Source organism: Haliotis rufescens, unplaced genomic scaffold (assembly GCF_023055435.1).
Source record: "Haliotis rufescens isolate VD_foot unplaced genomic scaffold, xgHalRufe1.0.p SCAF_8, whole genome shotgun sequence".
Classification (NCBI taxonomy): domain Eukaryota; kingdom Metazoa; phylum Mollusca; class Gastropoda; order Lepetellida; family Haliotidae; genus Haliotis; species Haliotis rufescens.
Window position 1 is genome coordinate 49,560,668 of NW_025964372.1, and position 17,213 is coordinate 49,577,880.

The window sequence follows — 17,213 nt, forward strand, 5'->3', positions numbered from 1 at the left end:
ATCAGTCAGTTCGTTATAAGCGTGTTCGTTATAAAGCATGTTCGTTATAAGCGTAGTTTACTGTAGCTGGTTGTGTGATACTTCACTGTAACTGTGTTGCTGACGTTTGGTTCACCGTTGAATCTCCACTACTGCTGACTAACAAGAGTATCGAGAAGTGTCCCCTTGCCTGACACCAACACAAGGGTTTTGTAATCCACTCCACGTTTACCCCCAACTGATATGAGGTTGTTCGAGCGTCCATGTGAAGGGGGATAAAGAGTGGGGATCATCCGTTAATATCTTGTACGTTTCCTGCAGAGATCATTTTAAATCGTGGCGCCATCTTGTATATAGAATCTGAACTAAGTATACACCTGAAACTTCGATCTGATAAAAAAAATTGCGCACGTTATCAAAACGTAACTAGGCTGTAAGCAATCACCTAAGCACTGCAAATGTAAGGTCAAAACACAACCTAATATACCAGCAACAAATACATCACCATCGAGTAATCATTTCATGTTTATTTCGCGTAGCCACCATCAAATTTGGGTGTATACTTTCTTTTCCCCTGCAGTTTAGCTATGCTTATAGTTGAGCAGATATATGAGTGTGCATTTTACAATGACATAAGATTTGCTCTTTCATCTAATTTAGATAATAAATCACAGGCTATATTTACTTAAGTCCTAAAATTGTCGGTCTGTCAGCTAATGTCTTGGGGATCAGTTGGTTGAATATTTGTTAGAATATCCTCTTTTAACACAGAAACTCATTCACTCACTCATGCACTCCCCTTTTCGTGAAAAAGGCGTCTCGTTCGTTAAAGCTTCATTTCAAAGCTAGTTTCATGTCGTCAAATGTTGACACGTTCACTTTGAGCAAGATAGTTTCATGTAAGGCTTTTGCCATTAGCAACCCCAGAGTAGAATGAAGTGACATACATGACAGCAAGACGGTGTCTGGGTAATGCAAGATTTACGGGAAGGGAAATCCAGGCCCAGAAGAGCTGCCTCACAGAGGTCATCGATGGGGGAATGGGAAGATACTTCCGGTTGTGAGACGCCGTCAGGTGGCGTGTTGCTGCAGCGTTGAGGGGGACCGCCAACACGCACGAGATCTTCCCCGCCAGATCGATACATTTTCACCTGGTTGCTAGTATTCCGTGTTGAAGACAAACAACCCACCTTTACTATCTACGCGTTAAGCATGTATGTAGCATGTTTCATACCTGCACACATAATATACCTACATGTATACAAATAATTGTGCCTTACCATATAAACTATATAAACTTATAACTATACATGCAAATGTGTGTGTGTGTGTGTGTGTGTGTGTGTGTGTGTGTGTGTGTGTGTACACCTATCTACACATATCATTTATTATTTATCTTGGTTCTTGGTACATGGGCCAAGTATGCATCTTTCTAACAATCATAATTGACAAAGGTTAAAGAAGTAAACATATAAATACATATATAAGTAATTTAGCGGTTTGAATTTCGTTACAAAAACAAACTTACCTTTACACGCACAGATAGATTTGCTTCGCTGATTCCTTATAAGAGTGAGTGAGTGAGTGAGTTGGGTTTAACGCCGCTTTTAACAGTATTCCAGTTAGATCACAGCGGGTCAGCTTAATGTGGGAGGAAAGCCCGAAGTGATGCAGGTCTCAGACGTTTACCACTTCGGTGAAACCCACGAGCACGGGTATAGTGCTGACAAACCTAGAAACAATAGGGGCGAACCGGGATTTGAACCCACAATCATAGGTTTCTGGCGTGACCAATGGACGCAACTCTGCACAGCGAATCGCGGCGCCTTAGACGACTGGGCCACCCGTGCCCCCCGATTCCTTATAGGAAACAATACATAACCGGGCGCTGGCAGCCGTGTTAACTGAGTACGCGTTACCCCACTGTAATTCATGTTCATACTTCCTGTAAGCTTTGTAAGATAATGCTCTTTATATACAAGAATAAAGGACATGGGTTACCCTGACTGGAGAAATATTTTTTTCAATATGGGCATGTGTGGCTGTCTGAGAAAGGGATAAATAAGGTAGGTTTTTAAATTAATTTAAGCAAAGGATAAGAGATGTATATACTCATGTGGCGAAACAAGTTGAAGTCGCTCATGAAACTGGGCTTTACTTGAATATTAAATATTCCCTTACTGTTGAAACATATTTAACATGAATTAATGTCACCAAATATAGAATAGCCTTAACATGCTTCAGGGTGGGTTCTCATAATCTAATGATTGAAAATGGTAGGCGGGCAAATTAGCAAAGTTAGCATTTGAAAATCGTATTCTTCCTTTTTGTATTAATGAAGATGAATAACAAGTTGTTTCGATGTGTCCTTATCACACTACTTTGAGACAACTATCTATCTGAATATTTATGTTGAGTTCCAAATTGACTACAATTTGTTCATTTGTTGCAAGATGAGCGTTCTAAAATTGTTAATAATGTATCTAAATACTTATTTTGTATGCTCAAAGGTAAAGATAATTGTAATTTCACATGTCCAAGAGTTAACGTTCAAATGTAATCACCGAGAGGAGGGATGTGGGGGGTGGGGGGAGGGGTGGGGGGGGGGGGGGGGGGGGTGGTGGTGGTGGTGGGAGGGGGTCATGTCTTCATCCATGCACTTGATTTATTTAATTTGTTATTTTTTTGTTTTCTTAATTTGGTCTATATGGAATAAAACTACTACTCCTATAAGAGACTGAAAGCTGTTAAGTTTTATTCGATTTACATCTCTTGGATCAGCGCCGTGGGATACGATTGTAGTCGTCCGACCAACATTGTGTTCGATCGCTCGATACTCATTTGTATTTTGGACAACTTACATTAATCATATGAATCCGACATCAACTTCACATCGAACTTCCCGGTTGTAAGCGAGTACACTACGCATGCGCAGGTCAAGTTGCTCGCAGATAATCAGCTGTTCGTGTGCGCACCACTCTGAGGTAATCCCTCACTGAACGGTACACACCGGACTGTGACATGAAATCGATCATCATCTGATCAGATACGAATCTTCTATCTTTTGACAGCATTATGAAGAAAATGTATCTTACTGAAACGATCCGCTTTAATACAATTTATAATTAAGCACCCGGGTCACACGTCTCTTGTTAATGGTGATAAAAGGAAACATTTTTTTCCTAAAATATATTTTTAATAGATCCCCGTGTTATGGGTTTTCTGACGCTAAACAAACAATCGTAGATTTCTCTCTGAACATATGAACAACTGTAAAACATATCATTCACTTTTGAAAGACAATTTTCTCTTAAAAACAAGCCATCATCTCAGTATTGACAATGTCTGTGTGATGCTACATTCCCAGTTATAGCGCGAGTAATCGCCATTAACAGGACCGTCCGAAAACGTATGACGCCCGAAAACCTGTGATCCGCTGTCAGCGGACATCCATGCTCTCTCGTTCCAGTGTACTAATGTGGCAGACTATAATCCATTTCTAGTGTTTCCAAATGTATGTAATCATAGCACAACATTATATTTTGTATAAAATAACATTTGACAGGAAATTGATAAGTGACGACAGTGTGACACACCGCAGGTTGAATGTTATCAGGAGAAAGTAATTAGATTATTTTACGTCAGAAAAATGAACTGACAAACTTGTTGTGTACATCGTGATATATTACAGTCGACGTTTATATCGGAACATTTTCATTTTCAAAATTGGCAGTTTGAAAAGTCAACATTCAAATTGAATAATGAGTGAGAGAGTGAGTTTGGTATAGCCCTGCTGTGGACAGCATTTCAGTTATATCACGGTTATATCACGGCGAGTCAGCTTAATGTGGGAGAAATGCCCGAAGCGATGCAGGTCTCACACGTTTACCGATTTGGTGAAATCACGAGCACGGTTAGGTATTGAAAAACATATACATAATCAGGGCGAATCTGGAATTCGAATCTACGATCAAGGGTGTCTGGCCCGTCTAAGGGAGGCAACTCTGCACATCGAACTGTGGCACCTCAGACGACTTGGGAACAATGACCCCTCCAATTAAAGAAGATAGAATAAGGGTTGTTATCTCGTGTTAAAACGGTACCTTCTACCTGTACATCTAATAGAACTAGAAACACGGACATGCTTTGTCGGACGCTAACAGACGGGACCATGAAGATCCGGGTTAGAATATGTCTTCAGCAACCCATGCTTTCCGTAAAAGGCGATTATGCTTGTCGTAAGAGACGACTATAGGGAACGGGTGGTCAAGCTCGCTGACTTGGTTGATGCATGTCATCGTATCCCAGTTGCGTAGATCGTACTCATGATGTCAATCATTGGATTGCCCGCCGTCATATAGCTGGATTATTGCTGAGTGCGGCGTTAAACAACAAACGAACGAACCAAAGCTAACAGACAGCATGTACACCAGAATGTACACCACAGGCACTCTTCATACTTACCCCGTGAAGATCCGGGGTAGAATAGGTCTTCAGCAACCCATACTTGCCGTAAAAGGCGACTATGCTTGTCGTAAAAGGCGACTAACGGGATCGGGTGGTCAGGCTCGCTGACTTGGTTGATACATGTCATCGATCCCAATTGCGTAGATCGATGTCCATGATATTAATCACTGGATTGTCTGGTCCAGACTCGATTATTTACAGACCGCCGTCATAAAGCTGGAATATTGCTGAGTGCGGCGTTAATCATCAAACCAACCAACCAACTTCATACTTACGTCATGGGCACAGCTCGGGAACATTAGAATGAGAGCAATCCTATTGCAGTACTTGATTTCTTTAACACTCACAACGCTCATCCAACACAAGCAGGCCAGTGCCACATATCGAAAACAGAGGTATCACAAAATATACTTACCACGGTGTACATAACACATTTTAAGTAAAAAACAGTATGATTATTGTGATCAAACCCAGATATCCTCATACAACATAAAACATAAAAAACAAGAGAATTATGACTCTAGATCGTCCATCGAGACAGATTTCATCGATAAAGGGCAAAATAGCTGTGACAATTATATGAAAGGACCATTGAAAATCAGTTGTGACACCAGGTGTTCGCTAAAGGACAAAGGGAATGTTACAAGAAAACAACATCGAAAAAACTCATCAACGACAATTTTGATACTGACAGGCAGATCATCCTGTAAATTTACAAAAGATCATGTAACTAAATTTATAACAAACGACTGAAATGAAGAACACACTAAAATACTTTTGTAAAAATATCTATTTTATGTTATTTTTGTAACGATTTCAAGGTGTAAGCACTTGCTTTTTGTGCTACGTCAATGCACGTCAACAAAACAGTTAAAATACCATCATCACAAATTTTATTTTCGTTGCGACTAATCCTATTTTGAATATTTGAAACAAAAATGTGTAAACGGTTTTAAAAAACAATGACCTACCATTCCTTTACGTGACATTACATAGGAACTGTCAATATTGACGCAATTACTGGACTGGCTCCTAGATACATGGCCGCTGGTTTAATCAAGCCGAACTATCATCAGGCAGGGGTCGTGTATTATTAAACAGCACCCCGGTCGCCCGGAGATACCAGTCGGCCATCAGAAGGCACATCGACCAGTGCAGGCAGGGGAGGCAGGTGTTTGTTTATAGCGATGGAGATGTTACACAATGTGGACTCGAAAAATAGAAACATGTTCTTAGCTGGTGAATAACTGGCTTATCACACCTACAGGTAAGTGAAGTTATATGGTAAAGTCTTTCTTTTAAATGTGTGTGTGTGTGTGTGTGTGTGTGTGTGTGTGTGTGTGTGTGTGTGTGTGTGAGAGAGAGAGAGAGAGAGAGAGAGAGAGAGAGGGGAGGAATATGGGGGCGAGAGAGGAGGAGGTGGGGGGGGGGAGAGGAATATGGGGATGAGATAGGAGGTGGGAGGGGGGGGGGGGGGAAAGAGAGGAATACGGGGGTGAGAGAGGAGGAGGGAGGGGGAGAGAGGAATATGGGGGTGAGAGAGGAGGAGAGGGAGGGAGAGGAATATGGGGGTGAGAGAGGAGGAGGGAGGGGGAGAGAGAGAGAGGAATACGGGGGGTGAGAGAGGGGGAGGGGGAGAGGAATATGGGGGTGAGAAAGGGGGGAGGAATATGGGGGTTGAGAGAGGAGGAGGGAGAGAGGAATATGGGGGGGAGAGAGGGGGAGGGGGAGAGGAATATGGGGGTGAGAGAGAAGGAGGGAGGGGGGAGAGAGAGAGAGGAATATGGGGGTGAGAGAGGGGGAGGGGGAGAGGAATATTGGGGTGAGAGAGGGGGAGGGGGAGAGGAATATGGGGGTGAGAGAGGAGGAGGGAGAGGGAGTTAGTTTTGAATTGACCAGTATCAATATGACACATTTAATCATGAGTAAATTTGATTTCGAAAATGGGTAGTGTAGGATGTGCAGCTAGGGCAGAAAAACGACATTACTTATTTGTTTCTATTTGTTTATTAAGTTCATCACCGAGCATATACTATATTATCAGTATTACTCCCTGCTCACAAACATGTGTTGATTATGTCAATCGTAACGATAAATACACGTGTTCGTCCCCGTCATCCATGCAGCCAGCACGCATATGAACGTTGATCCTTGTCATAAAAAAATTAAAATTTCTCTGCTAACTTGAACCTTATATGTGTATCATCTCACAGCTGAAAAGTACCCTAAAGCACAGAGAATATGTCTCAATGTCACGCCGTACATGTTACAATATCTAGACCTAAGCTGGAAGTATATTGGCACTAGGCCATGGGACACCGACCAGTTATAATTCCACTTCGTGCTCTTAGTTTGTGTTTTTCACCTACGCTGAGCAGACAGGCTAATAAACCTCTGTATTCCGGAGATTTGATCCAAGCCACCAAGTTTACTGTTAGGCCAGCATCGACCCGTTGCCTGCCACGCTACAAGCGGAAACGACTTCCCACCCTAACAGTCACAGAGTTGGTGATATTCCTGGCCATAAAATCGACAATTTCCCCTTCTAAAAAGTTAGTTTAGCAAATCATCCAGAGAATAAAATTAAAAAAATCATAAGCAAAATATATTGGTTTTGTATTCAGGAACTCGTCTTAAACCCTGTATAGGTCGCGGGCCTATATACATTCATAACGCGTGAGTATTATGTATGCTGTAATCTCCCACACTGACTCACAAAGGAAATAATCATGGGTAGCAGATTGCCAGGATTATCCTACAGAAATACGGGATCCTATTCCCCAACTGTTTGTTACATTTACTCTGGGTGGAGATGGGATCAGATTAGCTTGACGACGGTTAATGGAGCATGGCTTGCTGGAAGGAGGTAGGTGGCAGCACGGACCTTTCATATCTCCTAGGTAGTGTGTACATCATGATATACACTTGTATACGTTTATGAAAATACACCCCCCACCTCTCTGTGAGGACTGGGTTCTGGGAGACGAGCGAGAGGTGTACCGAGGTTTGCACATCAATATTGTTATTTACCTCGTTACAGTGGTTTGCTGCTGTGCGTTACGGGGTTGCCGTGTGCCGTTGTAGTGACTCCCCCAGGTAACGTTCGTGTAAGGCTTAACGCCCGCCAGTATTGAAGTAGGTGTACCTATACGTGGTGGGTGTCTGATTGGAACTCACGCAGTGATTTTTCTTTTCAGGTGTCTTTGGAAGCAGATATGGAAGGACGTTGTCTCAGTGGATTATCCTAAGTTTATTCCCCTGCTAGTCTGATCTGCAGAATGGAATATGACTGTAGAATATAACACCAGCTGAAACTGTAGTTTGTACTTCTGAAGAACATTTGTATTGATTAATACTATTCAGGATACAATTGTCTGCAATTAATCTGAAGGAACGGGAGCTACGCAGATGATTTGTTAATCAATGGTGGAGCTGCTGGTATTTCAATGCAGGTCACGAAAAGAGATTTCAATATTATGCGTAACAGTTTGAGGATCGCGAAGAGTTCAGTCGGGAATACAACAAGAAGAGTGACCTATAGGAGAGTGATTAAAGTATAGGCAGTCTCCATGGTGATTGCTATAGTGGCGCTGCAGACTTTGTTGCCACTGACACCCACATTGGGACCAGAAGTCATACTTTGAGAAAACCACGCAGGAATGAAATGAAATTCTGATTAGGTTTGTTTTCTGGATTTATCGCAGATAGACACTGTTACTCTATACACCTAGTCATAATTATACATGATTATACAAACTAGATTACATGTCTCCTTTAGGATAGAATAAAACGCAGACAACTACGCATTTTGTGAACTGGGTCCACTGACTACAGTGGTGAGCGCCATCAACCAGGATTCCTAGTTAGCTAACGTGTGAAAATCTCGTCGACGATGTCGCTGCTACTGTTAAAGACGAAGAACCTGTCGTGGCAGGACCACACGATGAACGTGGAGGTGATGCTGTCGCCCAACCACTCGCAGCTGCTGTTCAACAAGCACAAGACGCTGGGCACCCAGTACATCAAGGAGGTTGACCTGTACCAGAAGCAGATCAGCACGCTCGTCAAGGACATCACCGTGGAGAAGAGGCTCATGGCGAGGTAGGCTGGCTTCATCTCCTGGCTCACTTTGAGGTCCCGGGGGAGATAAAGGCGTGGTGCACGGGGTTGTCACACACACGCCACTTTCGTGTAATATAGCATTTCCTCACCCCTGTGTAATGTTGCATTTTCGTCTCCACTGTGTAATATAGCATTTCCCCACCCCTGTGTAATGTTGCATTTTCGTCTCCACTGTGTAATATAGCATTTCCTCACCCCTGTGTAATGTTGCATTTTCGTCTCCACTGTGTAATATAGCATTTCCTCACCCCTGTGTAATGTTTCATTTTCGTCTCCACTGTGTAATATAGCATTTCCTCTCCCCTGTAAAATGTTGCATTTTCGTCTCCACTGTGTAATATAGCATTTCCTCACCCCTGTGTAATATTGCATTTTCGCCTCCACTGTGTAATATAGCATTTCCTCACCCCTGTGTAATGTTGCATTTTCGTCTCCACTGTGTAATATAGCATTTCCTCACCCCTGTGTAATATTGCATTTTCGTCTCCACTGTGTAATATAGCATTTCCTCACCCCTGTGTAATGTTGCATTTTCGTCTCCACTGTGTAATATAGCATTTCCTCACCCCTGTGTAATGTTGCATTTTCGTCTCCACTGTGTAATATAGCATTTCCTCACCCCTGTGTAATGTTGCATTTTCGTCTCCACTGTGTAATATAGCATTTCCTCACCCCTGTGTAATGTTGCATTTTCGTCTCCACTGTGTAATATAGCATTTCCTCACCCCTGTGTAATGTTGCATTTTCGTCTCCACTGTGTAATATAGCATTTCCTCACCCCTGTGTAATGTTGCATTTTCGTCTCCACTGTGTAATATAGCATTTCCTCACCCCTGTGTAATGTTGCATTTTCGTCTCCACTGTGTAATATAGCATTTCCTCTCCCCTGTGTAATGTTGCATTTTCGCCTCCACTGTGTAATATAACATTTTCCTCCCCACGTGTCATATATAGAGGACATTATATGAGTGTTCATGTCATAGTATGTTTTCGACACGAGTGACTAAATCCAGGCACCAGTAGCGTAAACATAGTATGACATGAACACGAATATATAGAGGATATTTCATGTGTCGAATGAATTATCATGTTTCTCTCATGGTGTGATGGAGGAAATGAGATATTTTCACGAGTAAAATACCTCCTTTTCCCCCCATCACGAGATGAGAGAAACATGATATTTCACTCGACACATGGAAGATCCTATTTATTATATACTTTTTGTGTAGTTGTCTACCCAAAAATTAAATTATTTCATTACAAATGTAAAACTTTGAAACGTAAATTCTCCCTACCTAACACACAGGGTTCACCCCTTGAATTTGCGACTTAAAAGGTAGGTTCGTGTTTCCAAATCTTGAAAAATATAAACAAAAGTAAAAGTCACGAAATTTCTTTATCATACATTTCAATATGATTATATACAAAATCAGCTTTAACAAAAAATATTCTTGATAACTAGGAGACCGCTGTTGGAAGCAAAAGAATACATGCTGGTCAAGTTACAAAAATGGCGCTTTGCGAAACGAACAATATCGATTAACGAGTTAAACGAGAAATTTACAGTTTATATTGAAACATTTTCGAGAGAATAACAAACGTCAAGAAGTGACATTAACTCCATAAACGACTGTCTATCATTATTTTGCCTTATCAATGTTCACCTAACGTAAAAAACGTCAACAGTTTGTGTACGGGCGAGTCACTTACGACAAAGGGAGACAATTTAAGGGGGGGGGGGGGGGGGGGGGGGGAGAGGGGTACTCTTGTATGACAATAGTTCCGTCAAACTGTTTGGTTCACTGCAGTGAAATATCAATGTTGTGTTCACTACAATGAAAATATCACTTTTATCACTTTACATTCAGCCTCTTTCACACTGAAGTATATAATAAAACATTTTTCTCTCCAACATGGGATATAGCATATTCCTCTCCTTGCGTGATATAGTATTTTCCTCACCTTGTGTAAGATAGCATTTTCTTCTTCTCGTGTAATATAGCATTTTCCTCCCATTGTGTAATATAGCACTTTCCTCTAGCCTTGTAACAGTCACCCCCCACCCCCCACCCACCATCAAACATTGGAGTATACTTTAGATGTATATAGTTTTTCTCTCCACCATTTGACATGTAATATAGCATTTTCAATTCAGTGTGTAATATATCGTTCCCACCCCCCACACCCCCAAAAAGCCCACCCCCTCCACAAATTATCATATTATCCTCTACCCAAATAATACAGCATGCCCTGCCTAGCACGTCACTCCCTACATGTAGAAGGTCTACTACCCTGTGTCAAAGTTATAGTGAAATGACCCCTCCGCGTATGTAACAGTGCACCTCCTTGTCCCCAGGTACCAAAACCGGCTGGTGTCCCGGCAGAAGGAGCTGATTGTACAGAGGTCCCACTCCGCCCAGGAGATGAGGCGGCTTCAGCAGCTGGACATGAAGGACAGGAGCAGGTAGGGTGGACGGGTGGACTGGGTGGATCTGTAGACGGGTGGACTGGATGGATCTGTAGACGGGTGGACTGGATGGATCTGTAGACGTGTGGACTGGGTGGATCTGTAAAGGGTGGATTGGATGGATCGGTAGACGGGTGGAGTGGGTGGATCTGTAAAGGGTGGATTGGGTAGATCCGTAGATCGGTGGACTGGGTGGATCTGTAAAGGGTGGACTGGATGGATCTGTAGACGGTTGGACTGGGTGGATCTGTAAAGGGTGGACTGGATGGATCTGTAGACGGTTGGACTGGGTGGATCTGTAGACGGTTTGACTGGGTGGATCTGTAAAGGGTGGACTGGATGGATCTGTAGACGGGTGGACTGGGTGGATCTGTAAAGGGTGGACTGGATGGATCTGTAGACGGTTGGACTGGGTGGATCTGTAGACGGTTTGACTAGGTGGATCTGTAAAGGGTGGACTGGATGGATCTGTAGACGGGTGGACTGGGTGGATCTGTAAAGGGTGGATTGGATGGATCTGTAGACGGGTGGACTGGGTGGATCTGTAAAGGGTGGACTGGATGGATCTGTAGACGGTTGGACTGGGTAGATCTGTAGACGGTTGGACTGGGTGGATCTGTAGACGGTTGGACTTGGTGGATCTGTAGAGGGTGGACTGGATGGATCTGTAGATGGGTGGACTGGGTGGATCTGTAGATGGGTGGACTGGGTGGATCTGTAAAGGGTGGATTGGATGGATCCGTAGACGGGTGGAGTGGGTGGATCTGTAAAGGGTGGATTGGGTGGGTGTTCAGGAGGGGAGGCTGGGTGGATGTTGAGAAGGAGGATAAACTGGATGGATGGTTTAGAAGGGTGGACTGGGTCAATCTGTAAAGGGTGGATTGGGTGGGCATACAGGAGGGTAGGCTGGTGGGTGTATGGAAGGAGGATGAACTGGGTGGATCTGTAAAGGGTGGATTGGGTGGACATACAGGAGGGTAGGCTGGTGGATGTATGGAAGGAGGATGAACTGGGTCGATCTGTAAAGGGTGGATTGGGTGGACATACAGGAGGGTAGGCTGGTGGGTGTATGGAAGGAGGATGAACTGGGTGGATCTGTAAAGGGTGGATTGGGTGGACATACAGGAGGGTAGGCTGGTGGGTGTATAGAAGGAGGATGAACTGGGTGGATCTGTAAAGGGTGGACTAAAATGGTGAACTGGGTAGGACTGTACAAAGGTGGATGGGGTGGATTATTAGAAAGGTGAATAGAATATGGTGGATCTGTATAGAAGGATGGACTGGGTAGGTCTTGAGAAAAGGTGGATGGGTGAAACTGTGTACGGGTGGAATGCGTGTGTCTCTGGAAGGATGAGCTGGGTTGATTTGTAGAGGGTTGAGGTGTTTGGTGTTGTGCAGCAGGGTGGGTCGTGGATATGTGGGATTAGTGGATGGGTTCAGCTGTGGGAGAATGGATTGATGGTTGTGGGATACTACGGCTGGAAACGCAATGTTAACCAAACGCAAACGGGGCACGGTGTATGATGCATGAAGTTGTGTGAGTGGCTTTGTCCAGGAATTGGGATTAAAGATGGTGGACATGGTATGGATAGAACAGGCTTGTAGACGTCAGTCAGGCAAAAGTCAGAGCATGTCAGAGTGATGGTATGTACAGGTATACAAATACAAAGTGCAAATAAACTGTGTCATTTCATTATGTTTGCATTTGCGATTATATTCCCGTGTCCTATATGTTCATGTCCAACATTCCGGTGTGCTGTATCCTCATGTCCTATATTTCCATGTCCTCATATTCCCATGTCCTCATATTCCCATGTCCTCATATTCCCTATCTGCTCTCGACAGGTCAGCCCCAGTGGGGTCATCCCGCGGCTCGAGTCCACCACGCCCACTGGGCAGGAAATCCCGTGGTGTCTTCCTGACTGAGATAGAGGAAGACAAGATGTCCAAGCTGCCAGCTCTGCCCTCCAAGAGGACAAAGATACAGACGATCGTTGTTTTACCCAAAACTCTCGAAAAACCAAAACCAAAACCAAAACCGCCTAACCTCGGTCCCAAGAGGTTTGTGACATTCGGGGAGCGTCCGCCTTCTGACTCCGAGTCAGAAGAGTCAGAGGAGGAGGAGGCACCCGAGACCGCTTACCCCTTGGAGGAGAAGATCAAGAACTTCCTGGACGAAGTGAAATCATTTAACGAGAAGCCTGTTCCCAAAAGACAATTGCAAGGATCTGCCGAGCTGTTCAGATATTTGAAGGAGAACGAGAGCGCGCCTACCAGCCCTGTGGGCAAGAGGTACAACACGTTGACGCTGGACAGACAGAGACTCGAAGCAGCCTTTGACTCCTTCTGTAAGAGCAAGTCCCGGGAGGACTTGGTGAAAATGATGCGTTTGGCAGCTAAGATGAAGGCGAACGTGGCTCAGGCTAGAAACACCTCCATGGTTCCAACGATGTCTGCTATGAAGTCTTCCCGTGCCTTCCTCTCAATGAAGGCCAATGCCGCTTCTCCTTCCAGCATAAACAGTCCCACGTAGAACAATATGTGATCACTACCTTCAGTCAATGATCTTTATAATTTTTCGAAGCAGAGAGTGTTATATAGCGAGTTTGTGCCTAATGATTATATGTGTGCATCATCAAAGAAGATTTTGAAAGGTAACGACGTTGGACATCGTTGCAGAAACAGATGCGCGCAGTTTCTGGGGGCAGAGGCCTCGAATAGGTGACACCAGTCAACGTTATGGTTACTCATTGTTTCTACAAGAGGAACTCTGCGACTATTTGTCAGACTTCATGACAATACTCATATTTCTGATTTGCACAAACGTAATGAATAATGAAACTTGGATTTTGTAAAACAATTGCCACCCTAACCCAAACATAAAACTGATCTTGAGTTGATACCATGATCCATCCTTATGGATAAGACCTTTTCGCATGACCACGGGACTGTTCATGTCTGCCCTTTCAAGAAAAAGACAACGTGTCATGGCACGAGGCTGCAGATCCCCCGTGTAGAGTTCTGTCCCTTAAATGTGCTAGGATCCGAATGCTCTGGATTCACCTTTGGTTATGTTCTGATTAAGATCTTTGGCTGGTCAGCACTAAACCTGTGGGTTTCCCCAAGGTGGTAACTGTCGGAGGCGTGCTTCACTTCGAGATGTGCTCCCTCTTGCTGTAGCGGGGCGGTCGGGTAGCCTAGTGGTTAAAGCGTTCGCTCGTCACGACCAAGACCCGGGTTCGATTCCCGACATGGGCACAATGTGTGAAGCCCATTTCTGGTGTCCCCCGCCGTGTTATTGCTGGAATATTGCTAAAAGCGGCGTAAAACCATACTCACTCACTCACTCTTGCTGTAGCTGAAATATTGTTGAAAGCGGAGATAAGCCCTCACTCACTCACTTACCCAATCTGTCTATCACAGACTATAGACCCGTCATGATTTCATATACTAAATGTACATTTCCAGACCGACGGGATCCGGATCGATGAACTAACAGATCATGTTTATGGCGTTCATGGTGTTGCCTTTCAAAACACAAGAGGAGTTTGGGTTTGGTTCTACAGAGTTTGCAGGTTTATTCTATAGAGCCAGCGTCCCTTGTTCTTGTTTTACTTTTATACGTTCTACCGACGCTGGAGCTCACGTGCTGAGTGCATTCAATCTGCGACAATAATATTGTCTTTCGTATGAACATCAAATTGCACTTGGTACTTTCTTATCCGGAAAACATGCTGTCTGGGTACACATGTTTCCTCGGGAGTAACGGTACTTGTCCTAAAGTCATGCTGTTATTTTAGCAGACCTGGATTGCGTGTCTTGAATTTAACAAGTGTTTCGTCACCTTAGGTCTTTATTAGAAAATGGTGTGGATGATTTGACCCGCCTGTGGTGTTTCGGGTATACTGACAGTTGTGAGCAATTGCAGTGGCTAATATGCTTTACAAGAGACGCACTAATTTCTGATTCCAAAGACATCTTGTACATGGAAATGAACACAAGAAACTGGATGTACAGAAGAAAGATATCTCTGCTCTCAAGATCCGAGTTTTCCATTTCGTATTTTTGTATCAACCGCAGATAATTCTTCTAGAGTGACTTGTAAATGTAATGACATCAGGGAAGGTGTTAATTTTATATGTCTTATCAGAAGAAGAATTATTAACGTGAACGTGAAGTCTCATACCCTGTGGCTCTGTATACTAACGATCGTGATGCTGGGTCGCCCTTGGTGACCCTTCAGCTGCAACTCGCCAACAAGGTCTCTGCTTTTCGAATTTGCTTTTGCAATGAGAGAGAATTACCAAACCATGACTGTGATGTTGTAAATATACAATGCATTTATTGATTAAAATTTGAATTTGAATTGTTAGTGTTTTTCTTGTCGCCATTTTCATATTACACAATGGGCCAAGATTATACACATCTGCTGTACAACGCTGCACTAAGCTATGTGACCACCCCGTATGGACGTACTCCTGGGTTTGAGTCCAAGAACGGAAGTGTCCGCTTCCCAATGCGAAGATTGGTATTTTGATCAATCAATCGGGTAACAAGTCAAGTATTATACATCAAGTTTCAAACCATAGTGCCCTGTTTACACCTCACAATGAGCCGGGGGCGGTCGGGTAGCCTATTGGTTAAAGCGTTCGCTCGTCACGCCGAAGACCCTGGTTCGAATCCCGACATGGGTACAATGTGTGAAGCCCATTTCTGGTGTCCCCCGCCGTGATATTGCTTGAATATTGCTAAAAGCGGCGTAAAACCATACTCACTCACACTCACTCAAAATGAGCGGGTAGTTAAGTTAGGGTTGGTAAAGTCTGCACGACGCCCTCGTTTGATTACACATATCTTGAAAAACTTTTAAAAAAAATCAAAATTGTCTTGACAGATTGTTAAGCTCTTCCTTATTTTATAGACAAAAGCTTTATAAATATGTAGTCATGGAACTTCGTCGTTAGGTAGAAATTGAGTTTATCAAATTTGTGAAGCGTGGAAATCTAAGTGTCCGCTTTCAAGAACAGGCGCCTCGAGCAGCTTGCAAGTAGCGTTTGTGTCCACCTCAATGTGGTAGAGTCATGTTTGTAATGATTATGTAGCACTTTTGGTGGCGTTATCCGCTTGAAATTGTTGTGGGTTTGACCCTCAGAAATCTTATAAGAATATAAAAGAACTGATGATCCATGAGCAAGGAATAAGACGCTGGGTACAGTGATAGATGGGGATATCTGTTTAAACTTCACTTCATTTCGCCATGCTGAACCGTTCACATTAAAACACCCTGAATGTCGCGAAAGTTGTCGGGTGCATCATCATATTCATAGTGAACCGGTCTGTCTGCAATCGTACATGGCAAGTGGGTCATACAGCTCGATTATATAATGTCTGTAGTAGACCTCAATTCAGACATGACTGGTGACAGACAAATCATTGCTATAATTGTGATAGTGCCGCAATAGCAGAAGAGCATGTCAAGAAACATATCATTGATGGGGTCCTGTTATCACACATGGCATGTGGGTGATACAGCTCGATTATTTAAGTTTTGTTTTGTTCGTGTATGTTGTTTACCGCCGCACTCAGCAATATTCCAGCTATATGATGGCGGTCTGTAAATAATCGAGTCTGGACCAGACAATCTAGTGATTGACATCATGAGCATCGATCCACGCAATTAGGATGACATGCATCAACCAAGTCAGCGAGCCTGACCACCCGATCCCGTTAGTCGCCTCTTACGACAAGCAGTCGCCTTCTACGGCAAGCATGGGTTGCTGAAGACCTATCTCCGTCTGGATCTCCAAGGGTCCCCTAGACCACTACGTGTCTACATCGCATATACAGTGATACACAACAATTATCTATTTTCTTGTATGAGTTTTATGATCTTACTCTGAAAACCCTAGTAATTGAGGTAGATTGAAAGTAGATCTATTACAAAGTGTTATTTCACACGGGTGAAATATATCCATTTTATAGTTGGAGACAACTATACTATTGCATCACTATAGACACAAAATAAATGGTAGTATTGCCCATTTTGTAATGTTATTGTCTCGGCAAAGTGGATTCATACAAATACAATGTCACCATTAGCTGAAGAGTATGACAATGTATAACTTTAGATGAGGGTTGGCGGACCGAGTAGCCTAGTGGTTCAAGTGTTCGCTCGTCT

General features: G+C 43.4%; 1 protein-coding gene across 2 annotated transcripts; it reads left to right on the forward strand.

Annotated features, from left to right (window-relative positions):
• Nucleotides 1-5,586: 5,586 nt before the first annotated feature.
• On the forward strand, nucleotides 5,587-15,395 carry LOC124152423. Of its 2 annotated transcripts, none has more exons than XM_046525357.2 (4): nucleotides 5,587-5,713; nucleotides 7,644-8,547; nucleotides 10,925-11,032; nucleotides 12,881-15,395. In XM_046525357.2, the coding sequence occupies exons 2-4, from the start codon at nucleotides 8,339-8,341 to the stop codon at nucleotides 13,566-13,568; spliced, it is 1,005 nt and encodes a 334-aa protein (XP_046381313.2). In that variant the 5' UTR covers nucleotides 5,587-5,713; nucleotides 7,644-8,338; the 3' UTR covers nucleotides 13,569-15,395. The 2 variants fall into 2 exon arrangements, with proteins under 2 accessions (XP_046381313.2, XP_046381314.2); XM_046525358.2 differs by lacking the exon at nucleotides 5,587-5,713 and adding an exon at nucleotides 7,400-7,450.
• The last annotated feature ends 1,818 nt before the right edge of the window (nucleotides 15,396-17,213 follow it).